Consider the following 15,266-nt stretch of genomic DNA (forward strand, 5'->3'; position numbering starts at 1 on the left):
TCAACGTCGACAACAAGATTCAGTCCAACACAGTAAGATCATTTTACCCTTCTTTTTTGCAGTTAAATTGAAGTATGTAGGTCTACTGTATGAGATGGCACAGAGTTGACAGAGGCACATATAAAAGTCTCTGGTGATTGTTGGTTCACGGAGCCAATTTAAATAATAAGTGGTATGTATATAAAGCTTTATCTCATGCCATAATTGTCAGTTCTGTGATTGCAGAATTGAGTATGTTGACATCTCTCATGATGTCTCTGCTGATCTTAGTGATCGTCACTGTGGGTGAGTGTTAATAGCTTAAGAGTCACTACAGAGATATTTTAATAATTCACATTTTGGTGGTTATACAATTAAAATTATAAGTACATTTCAGATTGGTACTGTAAAAAAAAAAATTTCATGCACATTTCACTGACCAACCTGAAGGAGTCCTCTTTGTTGAAACATTATTTTCTGAGTCATTTCTGTATTTCTGGAAAGTATGTGTAAATTAATTACAATCCTCCATATGCTTGCATTGAATCCAAGATGTAGAAAAATTTGGAGAAATGTAGCATTCCATCACTTCCAGCGGATCCTCTGCATTAAATGGGTGCCGTCTGTATGAGAGTACTGGGTATTTGAAGCTGGGTATTTGTAAAAAACGAATCCATCATTAAGATGTTCAAACCATTGCTTCTGGCAAAATATAAGTTCTCCATCCATAATAACACTTGAAAAAGTAGTCTTGTCTGAATCAGCAGACAAATATGCACAGATCAAACATAGATTACAAGCCAAAACAGTCCAAAACAGTTTAGAATAAATATGTGGGTTTTGATGTGAGAGGACAACAGGGGGATTGCCTTTTCACTGGAGGAAGTGTTATTTTGGACAGAGCACTGTTTAAAGTTAAAAGGCCTTAATGATGGAATTGTTTTTCTTACAAATGCACAGCTTTGTGGACTGGACTTTTTTTCTGCTGTTTGGACTCCACTTCCAGAACCAAGATTTACAGATAATGTACTCACCCCACTGTCATCCAAGATGTTCATGTCTTTCTTTCATAAGTCATAAAGATATTATGTTTTTTGAGGAAAACATTTCAGGATTTTTCTCCATAGAGTGGACTTCTATGGTGCTCAGAGTTTGAACTTCCAAAATGCAGTTTAAACGCGGCTTCAAACGATCCCAGCTGAGGAAGAAGGGTCTTATCTAGCGAAGCGATTAGTTATTTTCATTAAAAAAAAAACAAACAATTTAAATACTTTTTAATCTCTTTTTATCTGTAAATTTTTGTTCTGGGAGTGGACTTCTCCTTTATGGTGAGCAAGTGATGTAACCCAGATAGCAACATAGTGTCGGCTTAGATTCGGCCCACATTTGGTACATGTGGAATGTTGATCTGGCCCACATGGAATGATGGAACTTGAATTGACCGCTCCTGTCTGCCATATCTGGGCCAAAAACAGACCATAGTACATGTCAGGCAAGAGCAAAGAAATAAACCACAACTGGACCTTATTCGAGTCACAAAATCTGTGTATATTAAGTATGGAGTCATCTCAGCCTTAATAAGCCCATTAACAAGCAGACTCAATGAAGGAAAGAAGAAAATGGAAAACAAGACATGAACACAAACACAACAACAACTGACTGCAGCCACAGCCTTAAATGAAATCAACTGAAGATAAAAGACTTTAAATCACTCAAAAACACTTATTACTAACCAGATTTTACATTATTTTTGTTAGAGATCTACAGATGTTCTTTATTGAGAATTAGCAGAGGTTTAAATCTGTTGTTTCATATGAAGTCACCATAATAGTGATTAGACATTTCCATTAATTGGGCTGTAAATTCTTATTTTTAAGTGCTTGTCTTAAAGTCACCAAAAGGTCAGCAACATTTCTACACACAGATATCAGCAATCAGCATGTGAATCTCAACAATGGTGACAAAATATTCAGCTAATCGGATCAGTTCTGGACATCACAGAAGTCTGTGTAATTTATTCATGCATGCTGAGAGTTTTGTACTACGGTACCCAGCATGCATTGCAACATTACACTTTTTATTGTCACCATTGTTGAGGTTCATGTGTTGATTTTTGATGGCTTTGTGTGTTAGTATTATCTATCTTTTTGTGCGCTTTAATCTTTTATTTGATTCTGTAATACTGTTTGCCTGTAGTTTTATACAGCAAATGTGTTATTGGCACAACATAATCATTAGAGTCAAATGACATTAGTGAATAAGGCTAATTCATTCATCTGCTAGTACAATCATCAATTACTAACTATCTTCACCTGTTTCCATTTTGTCCTTATTTGCTACCATAAATTTGTTTGACAAACACACCATCACAGCAGCCAACAAAGATCAACTAATTGTAAAAAAAAAAAAAGTTATGAGCTCAAGTAATGGAAACACTAATCACTATTATGTTGGCTTCAAATGAAAAAAGCATTAGATTTAAACCCCTGTTAATTCCCAGTAAAGCACTTCTGTAGACCTCTAACAGAAATAAAGTAAATCTGGTTAGTAATAAGTGAAGCTGGTAATGTGAGATTTAATGTCTTTTATCTTCAACTGATTTCATCTAAGGCTGTGGCTGCAGTCAGTTGTTGTGTTCTGTTTTCTTCTTTCCTTCTGTGAGTCTGCTTGTTAATGGGCTTATTAAAGGAGAAGTCCACTTCCAGAACAAAAATTTACAGATAATGTTCTCACCCTCTTGTCATCCAAGATGTTGATGTCTTTCTTTCTTCAGTCGTAAAGAAATTATGTTTTTTGAGGAAAACATTTCAGTATTTTCCTCCATATAGTGGACTTCTGTGGTGCTCCGAGTTTAAATGCGACTTCAAACGATCCCAAATGCGGTTGTAAACAATCCCAGTCAAGCGAAACGATCGGTTATTTTCATGAAAATAATACAATTTATATACTTTTTAATGTCAAACGCTCATCTTGTCTTACTCTCCTGAACTCTGTGTATTCTGGTTCAAGACAGTTAGGGTATGTTGAAAAATTGTATTTTCTCCCTCAACTTTAAAAATCATTTCAAAATCATCCTACATCACTGCAGAAGCACCGACCCAGTCTTTGCAAAGCGAACATGCAAAGAAGAGCAAACACCCTTAACAAAAAAGGTAAAACAGCGATATAGGACGATTTTGAAGTTGAGGGAGAACATAAGATGGGAGTTTTTCGACATACACTAACTGTCATGAGCCGGAAAAAACAGAGTTCAGGCTGAGGAAGACAAGGCGAGCGTTTGACATTAAAAAGTATATATTTTTTTAAATAACCAATTGTTTCACTAGATAAGACCCTTCTTCCTCGGCTGGGATTGTTTACAACCACATTTGGGATCGTTTGAAGCCGCATTTAAACTGCATTTTGGAAGTTCAAACTTGGCGCACCATAGAAGTCCACTATATGGAGAAAAATGCTGAAATGTTTTCCTAAAAAAACATAATTTCTTTACGGCTGAAGAAAGAATGACATGAACATTTTGGATGACAAGGGGGTGAGTAAATTATCTGTAATCTTTGTTCTGGAAGTGGGCTTCTCTTTTAAGGCTGAGATGACTCCAATATTTAATATACACAGATTTTATGACTCGGATAAGGTCCAGTTGTGGTTTATTTCTTTGCTCTTGGCTGACGTGGGATTGTTATAGCCTGCTTTTGGCCCAGATCTGGCAAACAGGAGCGGTCCACCCAAGTGCCATCATTCCATGCTACATGTGGGCCAGATAATCATTCCACATGTGCCAGATGTGGGCCGGATCTGGGCCGACACTATGTTGCTATCTGGGAATGCTACATTTCTCCAAATCATTTCCTAAGAAGAAATAAACTTGTCTACATCTTGGATGGCTTGAGGGTGGGTAAATTGTCAGCAAAATTTCATTGTTTGGGCACACTATTACTTTAAAAAGCCTGAATAGTGAAAATGTCCTGTTCTCATATTCCTGGTTATGAGATTAAAAAGTCTATTGGACTAAACTTACTGTAACTGAAAGAGAACCACCTGACTTGTGTTCAGACAAAGAATATATAGAGGGAGAGTTCAGTGAATATAAACACTTACAGAATCACCTGTTGAACGTAACAGAAGCTGATGAACACATCTACTGCAGAGATGCAATAAACGAAGAGAAGTGGACATCAACAGGGGCTCCTAGAGCTCATCTTAATGTCACAGGTAGAAAGAAATGAAGCAGATTTATGTAATTTATATGCTTAATGTTTTACTAGTTTGATCTCCAATGAAGTAATGATGTGATAACATAGACTGAAGATGATGGTGAGTTGTTGTGCTGTCAGACCTGCAGGTGGAGACACAGCAGAGTGTGAAAGTGGGAGATTCAGTCACTCTGACATGTAAAAGCAACTGCTCTCTGCCTGAGCAAACAACATTCATCTGGTACAGAAACTCACAGAGAATAACTAAAGGAACCGTCACAGTGAATCAGCTTCAGCTGCAGTCAGTCAGTCGTCATGATTCAGGAAACTATCAGTGTGCTGTTTCAGAATATGAACATCTGATCTCTCCACCTGTTCATCTTGGCGTAGGATGTGAGTACAAGCTGATTCATTAACATTAGTGAAAAATTTCATAAATTTTTCAGATTAAATTATTCAGATTAGATCAGCTTTGTTTATTAGACATGGTTCATTCTTAATATTGTAATAATGTGCATTTTTTGAGAAATCAAATTTCTCTCATTTCTAATTTCATCAGGTCTGTCTCAGATTGGGTTTTTCTTTTAAAAAAATTAATTAATGCACGTTGGGTTCGGGCAAGAAGTGATTCGGGTCGATTCGGGTGAGGTACAGATGTTAGGACCCGAGAAGACCTCTACTTGGTGGTCCGTCTGTGTGAACTGTATGCGGACAGGAGAGTTCAGCTATCATTGACTAGACACGCACAAGCGACAAACTATTCTGCGCTATTACTGTTTCATCCCTATTTGTAACCCTCAGACTAAAGTGAGTTAGGCAACCCCTTGCCAACCACTGCTATATATAATCCATTCAGAAATTGTATAAAACACTCCGGTTACTAATGTAACCTTGGTTCCCTGAAATAACAGGAACAAGTGCTGCATTTATGATGCTGAGGGGTACAGTAACTCTGTTTTCCTCTGAATACTGAAGCCTGATTTGTTGACGTTTGTGCAGATGCACAAATCTATGGCAGCCTAAAAAAAACAGGCAAAGCCAATTGCCTATATAAGTCAGAGCTAAATGGTATTTAATCAGAATTTTTTGAACCTTTTTCCACATGCTTGACCACCACCAGAGCTTGCAGCAGAACGGTCTTATTTGACAAGGGCCATAAGTTGCCCTTGTTCTGGCCTTCTCTCTAGTGTTAACTACTTTCACGAAGAGCTACAAAGGCTCCTGTCGAGGGTTGGGGATGCTACAGGGAATCTCTCGCTTGAAAGAGGAGGTCTTTCCTCAGTAGAATCAGCCAGGGACCTGTTGATGACATCAGTGGTTGGGGGACCACAACTGGTTTCGCCAGAGTGGAGCCACCTGTAGAACTGAGCATCCGGTCTCCGGCTCCCTCTGATCTGTCTAATGACCTGAGGGAGCAGAGTGGGCCTTGAGATAAATGTTGGGCATTATTTACTCACCCTCCAGGCATTCTAGGTGTATATGACTTCCGTCTTTTCAGATAAATCCAATCTGATTCATATTAAATATCCTGGCACTTCCAAGCTTTATCATGGCAATAGACGGGTGTTTCTCTTTATCAGTCCAAATCAAGTTCAATAAAGTGCATCCATCCATAATAAAAATGGCCTCACACGGCTCTGGGGGGTAAATAAAGGCCTTGCAAATCGATGCATTTTCGTAAGAAAAATAGCCAGATTCAAAACATAAGAATCACTCTAATCTAGCTTGCATCAACCAGTCGTACACGGAAGCCTTTCTGGGCGCATGACGTAAGACGTCAGCATTGCGCATGCGCCGGTCAGTCTCACACAAACCAATGTTTGTTCAAAATAAGGATTTGTAAGGAAAAATGTTGGAGGATTTCGATATAAACTTTTGGGTGAGCTACCCCTTTAAAATAAATCTTTAATAATTGTTAATAACAATAATGGAAGGTCGTGGCATAAATCAAATCATTATTCACATATTTTACATATATTTCACATAGATTCTCCACAGAATGTCTCAGTGTCCATCAGTCCATCTGGTGAAATAGTGAAGGAAGATTCAGTGACTCTGAACTGCAGCAGTGATTCAAACCCTCCTGCAGAAATCAGCTGGTTTAAAGGAGGAAAGTATGTAAGATCTGGAAGAATCTATAACATCTCAAAAATCAGCTCTGATCACAGTGGAGAATACAAGTGCAGATCCAGAAATAAACATGGAGAGAAAGACTCTGATGTTGTGAAGCTGAATGTGATGTGTAAGTGAACACGAGTGCAAGAACTGAGAACAGATCCTCTATTTCCCGCATGTTTTACTATTGTTGATGGGATATTTCATTCTTTCTGTTTAAGATGCTCCAAGAGATGTTGTGGTGACCCTTAATCCGTCTGGTGAAATAGTGGAGGGAGATTCAGTGACTCTGAACTGCAGCAGTGATTCAAACCCTCTTGGATATTTCAACTGGTTTAAGCGAAAAGACAATGTTGCATCTGGAAGAACATACAGAATCACAAACATCAGCTCTGATCACAGTGGAGCATACAAGTGCAGATCCAAAAATACATATGGAGTGAGATACTCTGATGTTGTGAAGCTGAATGTGATGTGTAAGTGAACGCTGGTGCAAGAACTGAGAACAGATCCTCTAGTTTCAGTGTGTTTTGTTTTTGTTTATAGGACATTTAATTTATATTTTAGATGCTCCAAGAAAAGTTGTGGTGACCCTTAATCCATCTGGTGAAATAGTGGAGAGAGATTCAGTGACTCTGATCTGCAGCAGTGATTCAAACCCTCCTGCTCTGAACTTCAGCTGGTTTAAAGGGGAAACATTACTGGGATCTGGTGACACCTACAGAATTCATAGCATTAAGTCTGAGGACAGTGGAAACTATCATTGCTCTGCAAGAAATAAACATGGATCTCAGGCCTCTGCTGCTGTGATTGTAAATGTCATGTGTAAGTCTGGCTTTACTTTTGTTTGATCTGATGATTATTTGCTCAACTATTAGTTTAATGTATTTTCACACTTTCTGTTTTATTAGATCCTCCACAGAACGTCTCAGTGTTCATCAGTATATCTGGTGAAATAGTGGAGGGAGATTCAGTGATTCTGAACTGCAGCAGTGATTCAAACCCTCCTGCAGAAATCAGCTGGATTAAAGGAGGACAGTATGCTGAATCTGGAAAAATCTACAGCATCTCAAAGATCAGCTCTGATCACAGTGGAGAATACAAGTGCAGATCCAGAAATAAACATGGAGAGAAAGACTCTGATGTTGTGAAGCTAAATGTGATGTGTAAGTGAACAGTGGTGCAAGAACTGAGAATAGATCCTCTATTTCCAGCATGTTTTATTATTGTTGATGGGATATTTCATTCTTTCTGTTTAAGATGCTCCAAGAGATGTTGTGGTGACCCTTAATCCGTCTGGTGAAATAGTGGAGGGAGATTCAGTGACTCTGAACTGCAGCAGTGATTCAAACCCTCCTGCTCTGAACTTCAGCTGGTTTAAAGGGGAAACATTACTGGGATCTGGTGACACCTACAGAATTACTAGCGTTAAGTTTGAGGACAGTGGAAACTATCATTGCTCTGCAAGAAATAAACATGGATCTCAGGCCTCTGCTGCTGTGGCTGTAAATGTCATGTGTAAGTCTGCCTTTATTTTTGTTTAGATCTGATGATTATTTGCTCAACTATTTGTTTGATGTGTTTTCACACTTTCTGTCTTTTCAGATCCTCCACAGAACGTCTCAGTGTTCATCAGCATATCTGCTGAAATAGTGGAGGGAGATTCAGTGATTCTGAGCTGCAGCAGTGATTCAAACCCTCCTGCAGAAATCAGCTGGTTTAAAGGAGAAAAGTATGTAAGATCTGGAAGAATCTATAACATCTCAAAGATCAGCTCTGATCACAGTGGAGAATACAAGTGCAGATCCAGAAATAAACATGGAGAGAAAGACTCTGATGCTGTGATGCTGAATGTGATGTGTAAATGAACACGAATGCAAGAACTGAGAACAGATCCTCTATTTCCCGCATGTTTTATTATTGTTGATGCACTGAAAAAAATGATTCTGACCCCTTGTAAATGTTACATGTTTTTATCTGGTTAATTTCACTGATTTTAATGTGTTATTTAATCCTACTTATTTTTTATTATTAATTTTCAAATTCACTGCCCTTGTTTAAAACAAGTTAATTTCATTCAATTAAAAGTAATTAGAAAAAAATAAGTTTCATTTAATTTCCATATACACTCAAAAAAATATTTCAGCCCTAAACTTAATTCAATTACATACATCAGTTCCATGCATTTAGATTACATAGTTTTAATTTAAACAAATCAATTAAACTTAATGTAATTCAAATACATCAGTCTTACGTAAATGAAACAGGTAAAGTTTATATAACATTTCCCAGTGTTAAACAAACCCTGCTCAGTGTTCATGTGTTTCCACACTACAGAGTGTTCAAGTAGCATTGACACAGTGTTGGAGTTAAGGAGATCATTATGTCATGATTGACCAATAATGATGAACACCTGCTGTTTACAAGCAGAATCACAGAAGGAAAGAGAAACACAAGAATCAGACACAGCCAAAGATAAAATGAACTTTAATATAATAAATTTAATATACATTAAATCTCTGATTAAACAACTCCACAAACATTACAGTTTGGCTTGATTTCTGTCATATATCTACAAATATTATTTCAGAACATCTAAACAGAGGTTTAGATGTTTTATATATATATATATATTTTTTATGTTTCAATTGACCTCACCATCATGGCGATCAGGGTTTACTTTAGTTGGACTCTTGACTTTTGATTTTTTTTTGGCTGCTATAATTATGTGTATGAAGCACATCTATTACAGCAAAATAACAAAGCCAAAAAGAAGTCTGATTAGGTGTTTTTGGTTAATTTTTATTTGTGGGGAAATCACTAACATCCAGTGGCCTGATGCACTGATCTCATGCAGTGGTTAGTCTATTATTTTCATAATGTTTGCAACAAGTGTATGAACTATTATGGATGTTTATCTTATACACTAAACCTTGAAATCTACGGTGTCCCTTTGACACACACAGACATCAAGAATCAGCATTTGAATCTCAACAATGGTGACATTCAACAGCTGCATGCTGGGTAACAGCAGATTATAAAACTCACCCATGACTCCCAGCATGCAGCTGTTGAATGTCACCATTGTTGAGATTCATATGCTGATTCTTGATGTCTGTGTGTGTCTAAGTAATGCTGGAGATCTTAAAGTAGTAATAGTAAGAGTTCATACAACTATTGTAAATATCATGAAACTAAGAGGTAAACCATAGAACGATATCAGCAAATCAGACCACTGGATGATGATTACACCATCAATAACAATTAACATTTAATAAGGCCCTCCCTTTGTTTTTTTGGTGCTATAACAAATGTGCTCTGTAAACACAATTACAAAAAAATTATATTAAGAAAGTGAAGGCTCAAGAGCCCAACTAAAGTAAACCCTGTTCGCCATGATGGTGAGGTCAAATGAAACTTTTTTTTTTTTTTAATAAAACATCTAAACCTCTGTTTAGATGTTCTCAAATAATATTTGTGGATATATGACAGAAATCAAGTCAAACTGTAATGTTGTTTGTGGAAAAGAGATTAATAAACTCAATGTATAAAATATAAGTACAACCAATTTATAAAATATAAGTAAACTCAACTTATAAAATATAAATTCTCTCAACTTAAAAAATATATCTGGATTTAGATAAATTTATTTCGTGCAACCCCTTGACGTAATAAAATTAAGTAAATTCAACATAACATTTTTTTCAGTGTGGGATATTTCATTCTTTCTGTTTAAGATGCTCCAAGAGATGTTGTGGTGACCCTTAATCCGTCTGGTGAAATAGTGGAGGGTGATTCAGTGACTCTGAACTGCAGCAGTGATTCAAACCCTCTTGGATATTTCAACTGGTTTAAGCGAAAAGACAATGTTGCATCTGGAAGAACATACAGAATCACAAACATCAGCTCTGATCACAGTGGAGCATACAAGTGCAGATCCAAAAATACATATGGAGTGAGATACTCTGATGTTGTGAAGCTGAATGTGATGTGTAAGTGAACGCTGGTGCAAGAACTGAGAACAGATCCTCTAGTTTCAGTGTGTTTTGTTTTTGTTTATAGGACATTTAATTTATACTTTAGATGCTCCAAGAAATGTTGTGGTGACCCTTAATCCATCTGGTGAAATAGTGGAGGGAGATTCAGTGACTCTGAACTGCAGCAGTGATTCAAACCCCCCTGCAGAAATCAGCTGGATTAAAGGAGGACAGTATGCTGAATCTGGAAAAATCTACAGCATCTCAAAGATCAGCTCTGATCACAGTGGAGAATACAAGTGCAGATCCAGAAATAAACATGGAGAGAAAGACTCTGATGTTGTGAAGCTGAATGTGATGTGTAAGTGAACAGTGGTGCAAGAACTGAGAACAGATCCTCTATTTCCAGCATGTTTTATTATTGTTGATGGGATATTTCATTCTTTCTGTTTAAGATGCTCCAAGAGATGTTGTGGTGACCCTTAATCCGTCTGGTGAAATAGTGGAGGGAGATTCAGTGACTCTGATCTGCAGCAGTGATTCAAACCCTCCTGCTTTGAACTTCAGCTGGTTTAAAGGGGAAACATTACTGGGATCTGGTGACACCTACAGAATTACTAGCGTTAAGTTTGAGGACAGTGGAAACTATCATTGCTCTGCAAGAAATAAACATGGATCTCAGGCCTCTGCTGCTGTGGCTGTAAATGTCATGTGTAAGTCTGCCTTTATTTTTGTTTAGATCTGATGATTATTTGCTCAGCTATTTGTTTGATGTGTTTTCACACTTTCTGTCTTTTTAGATCCTCCACAGAACGTCTCAGTGTTCATCAGCATATCTGCTGAAATAGTGGAGGGAGATTCAGTGACTCTGAGCTGCAGCAGTGATTCAAACCCTCCTGCAGAAATCAGCTGGTTTAAGGAGGATGAAACCTCAGCTGTTGGATCTGGACAGAGTTTCAGTCCACTACAGAGTGGACGCTTCTACTGTAAGGCTCAGAATAAATACGGATCTCAGAGATCAGCGTCTGTTTCAGTCACTGTTAAAGGTATTCACTCTAAACAGATATTCTTTGAGTTTCATCTCTCTCTAGTGTGAAATGATTTTCATGAACATCTTGTTTCAGGGGTTCAGAGAGCTGCACACAGTTATTGGGATTGTGGTGGGATGTGGAGGATTGATCTTCATCTTCATCGTCATCATCATCATTGTGTTCATAAGGTGTGTGAAATTTGCACACTAAATTTAAGTCTACAAAAAAAACTACAAAATTGATCTCAAATATAGAGTAAAGGGCTATAGCCTCTTATTTCTCACCTGTATTATTATTACTATTTTTAATTTTTTATTTATTTGATGTATTTTAACATTTTTTAAAAGTTTTCTTTTGTTTTCAGTAGGAAGAGGAGGAGAGAAAGTGGAACTGAAGATGTGAATCAAAAGCAGGCGAGTCAGCAAACACACACCTCCATTTACAACTGCAATACAATTTGTTGCATTGAACTGTAAAAACAATAGTGTATGACGCAATATGATGCAACAATTCTCATAATTCCTATAACTATATATGTGTTAGACTCATTGAGGGGCTTTTCTGTATGAAAATCTTTCTCTATAGACGGCTGACATGAGTGATGATACATACACAGCTCTGGATCCAGTGTCCAGAACATCTACTGACATTTACAGCACGATCAGAGTCAGTAAATGTCTCAAACACTTTTTACACTCACATTCAGCAGATCCATATAAACACAGGCTGTTTTGTTCATCTGTCTCTCACAGTCTGGTGACTCCAGAGCTCCTTATGACACCTACACGGCTCTTGAGCTTCAGCCCAGATCTTCTGAATATGAGACTCTAGCAGGAGCTTCAGCAGATCCACATTATTCTCACAGGATTACCGCTCATATGGAAATAAAGATGCTCATCAGAAACTCATAAATATCATATTGTGATGCTTATTTCATTATTGAACTTTCTTAAATCTCGTTGAAGTATCAATCTTAAAAACAATTATGCCATTTTTTTGAATGTATATTCAAAAGCCTATATATATAGCCTATATTTTACATTTTCTTTATGTTTGTGCTGCACATGCAAATACATTTTAGGAGAAAACTTGTGTGTTTCTGGTATGTGAAGTAACATCGCAATAATGTACTTTAGTGTCTCTTCAATGCAGTGTTAAAAGACTCCATTTATGGTTTCTAATCGTTATTTCATTAGACAGCTAAGCAGCGTTTTCATGTTAAACTCAGCACAATCTGTAACTGATTATATTAAAGTCTCTATTTGTTCTGATCCCTGTTGTTTAAAATACAGACATCTCACACAAGCATTTATGACTGCTGTGTGTTTAATCCTTAGTGATAGTATTTCATGTGTCCAAACTGCCCTTGTAAAAGTAGTTTCTCAATGTTTAGAGTGATACCAGGACAGAAGGTCCTATGAGTTAGGTGAATAAATTTGCTTTATCTATAATCAACAGATTAGTAGATCGTGACCCGGGAAAAGCATTTTAAACTTAAGTTTGATCAACATCATTTTTTTTTGTGTGCACAACCCTAATTCCCATTGACCATTAAAATATGGTCTTAGTCCACTTTTCATTTCACAGAAACAGTTAAAACAAGTCATTGTGTTTAACATGCTTTTGTTTTAGGCCAGGCAAGTTTATTTATATAGCACATTTCATACACAAAGGTAATTCAAAGTGCTTTACATAAAAGGAAGTAGAATAATCATAAAAGCAATAATAAAAACAATACCCTGGTGAAAAAACAACATATGCTGGAAAGTATGTTTTGATGCTGGTTTAAGCTGGTCCTTTGCTGGTTTATGCTGGTCCTTGACCAGGAACATGACCATCTTAAACCAGCATCAAAACATACCTTCCAGCATATGCTGTTTTTTCACCAGGGTAATCACAAAAAAGGAAGCAGAATAATCATAAAAACAATAATCACAACAATAAAACAAAGAATTTAAGTGCATTGTTTTTGTCAAAAGATAATCTTTGATACAGCCTATTACAGGTTGGCTGTCACACTGACTGGCAGATGAGGCAAAATTACCAGCCTCTGTCCGAAAAGTACCATCATTTGGCTGGTGGTGGGTGTTCATTTCCCACCCTGACTGTGTAACTGTCAATTAACATAATGCAATAAATGAATGCAATATCTTTGTAAGTCCTGTATGAAGCCACATGAGCTTTTCATATTTGCATGATTGGTTTGTATATGCAAAATGCAAAAAAATAAATAAATAAATAACTGAAGAAAAAGTACAGTCTGGTAACTTTTATTGTTTCTAAATCATCATGTTGATGTCCAATCAACTGTTGTAAAGGGACAATAAACCACCATCTTTTTAACCACCAAATGACAGTAAAAAAAATAGACAATAAAAAGTAAGGGACATACTTATCTTCCACTCCAAAAAAGACGCAAAAAATTGACAGGGTAAAATCGATATAGCAGCTTAAAAGATAAGATCCTCAGTAAAGAAAAAGGACCGCTCTCCACACCGCATCTCTCATCACACACGTTTGAAACTGGAAAAACGACCCCTCGCTGCCTTATATTGTCAGGCTTGTTTGGTTAGTTGGCTAGTTTTTGCCCTTCTCTGGAAAAGTGTGCGCGTAATAAAACAAAGTACCGCAGTTTGGCTGTTAAAAGCAGATTTGTGAGCGGAGCACGATAAAAGTTAAGTTTGCAGGACACCAACTTGGATTCCATCCATATTTGCTTGTTTTATAATTGCAGAAATCACTATGGTGACGTCTCTCATAATGTCTCTTCCTCTGATCTTCGTGATCATGACTGCGGGTGAGTCTCCAGTTACAGTCACTATACAAACACTTTAACACTCGTGAAAAACTGATTGAGCTCTTCACACTTTGTATTTTATAACAACTGACATGAGTGTTTTGCTGTCAGCTAAAATAAATGGTCAAAATGAAAACATACTTTTTGTACATTGGTTTAAAATATCTAAGCATTTGATCATTTCTTTTTCAGGGGTTGATGGTCAGCAGTATTGGATACTGAAATTATGGCCCTTCATATGTTTGTGCATTAAAGGGATCAACAGTGAAATTGTCTTGTGTTTTAAACTATCCATATGATGATGAGCTCAGAAAAACCTTCTGGACCAAAACTGCTGTAGCTGATGGAGAAACATCAAACCTGTGTTTAGACTCAGAAAACAGAGGAAGAGTTCAGTGTTTCCATGAATATAAAGACACTTACAATATCACTTTGACAAATGTAACAGAAGCTGATAAACACGTCTACTACTGCAGATTCACTACAAACAGAGGAACATGGACGGGGATTCCTGGAGCTCAACTGGACGTCACAGGTAGATTTAGTGAACTCTCAGAAATACACCACAGACACATACAAACACACACATCCAACACTTTATCATGTAACTGAATCTGCTGTATGACATTCTTTCTTTTTCTGAACACAAAAAGAGAAATGTCATAAAATGTCCTGATTACTTGTTCATATAATTACATAATTACCGTAAATGGTGACTTTTTCATGCTTAAAAAAGTTACAAAACTGTAGTAAAATAACATCATTTTGACTTACATTTCAAGTGTTTTAAGTTGTGTGACAGGGTTCATCAAGAAACAAAGGAGCAAACTAAAATGTAATTTCTTACCTTAGCAGTTCTAGTCATTGCAAACATGTGCATCATTTTGAGAAATCAAAAACAAGACATGAAACACAATCTATAAAAGAAGCTTGCCTGTACTCTGGTATGTATGTATGCTACTCATGAATGTGTACAGGAGAGCAATGGGCAAGATTTAAATCAAATTACATTACAGTTCAAAACCAGTCCTATGTCACTTGGAATATACAACATGAGTTGCATGAGAGTGTTTTTTATGTGTTTGCATCCTGTTTTTAAAGCATGAACATGGTCACCATTCACATTGGCATATCATTTCATCTGTATTTGCTGTATTTTATTGTTGTATGATAT

General features: G+C 36.9%; 1 protein-coding gene across 1 annotated transcript in view; it reads left to right on the forward strand.

Annotated features, from left to right (window-relative positions):
- The window catches only part of LOC127159983 (sialoadhesin-like), a 34,582-nt gene extending 22,871 nt beyond the window's left edge, over nucleotides 1-11,711 (forward strand). Inside the window, exons 5-15 of the mRNA XM_051102670.1 lie at nucleotides 6,509-6,763; nucleotides 6,855-7,112; nucleotides 7,199-7,453; nucleotides 7,548-7,805; nucleotides 7,893-8,147; nucleotides 10,025-10,279; nucleotides 10,371-10,625; nucleotides 10,720-10,977; nucleotides 11,065-11,310; nucleotides 11,389-11,483; nucleotides 11,660-11,711. Of these exons, the coding sequence (XP_050958627.1) occupies nucleotides 6,509-6,763; nucleotides 6,855-7,112; nucleotides 7,199-7,453; nucleotides 7,548-7,805; nucleotides 7,893-8,147; nucleotides 10,025-10,279; nucleotides 10,371-10,625; nucleotides 10,720-10,977; nucleotides 11,065-11,310; nucleotides 11,389-11,483; nucleotides 11,660-11,662 (2,393 nt within the window). The 3' untranslated portion in view covers nucleotides 11,663-11,711. The remainder of the gene's footprint in view (nucleotides 1-6,508; nucleotides 6,764-6,854; nucleotides 7,113-7,198; nucleotides 7,454-7,547; nucleotides 7,806-7,892; nucleotides 8,148-10,024; nucleotides 10,280-10,370; nucleotides 10,626-10,719; nucleotides 10,978-11,064; nucleotides 11,311-11,388; nucleotides 11,484-11,659) is intronic.
- Nucleotides 11,712-15,266: the final 3,555 nt, after the last annotated feature.

Source organism: Labeo rohita, unplaced genomic scaffold (assembly GCF_022985175.1).
Source record: "Labeo rohita strain BAU-BD-2019 unplaced genomic scaffold, IGBB_LRoh.1.0 scaffold_272, whole genome shotgun sequence".
Lineage (NCBI taxonomy): Eukaryota > Metazoa > Chordata > Actinopteri > Cypriniformes > Cyprinidae > Labeo > Labeo rohita.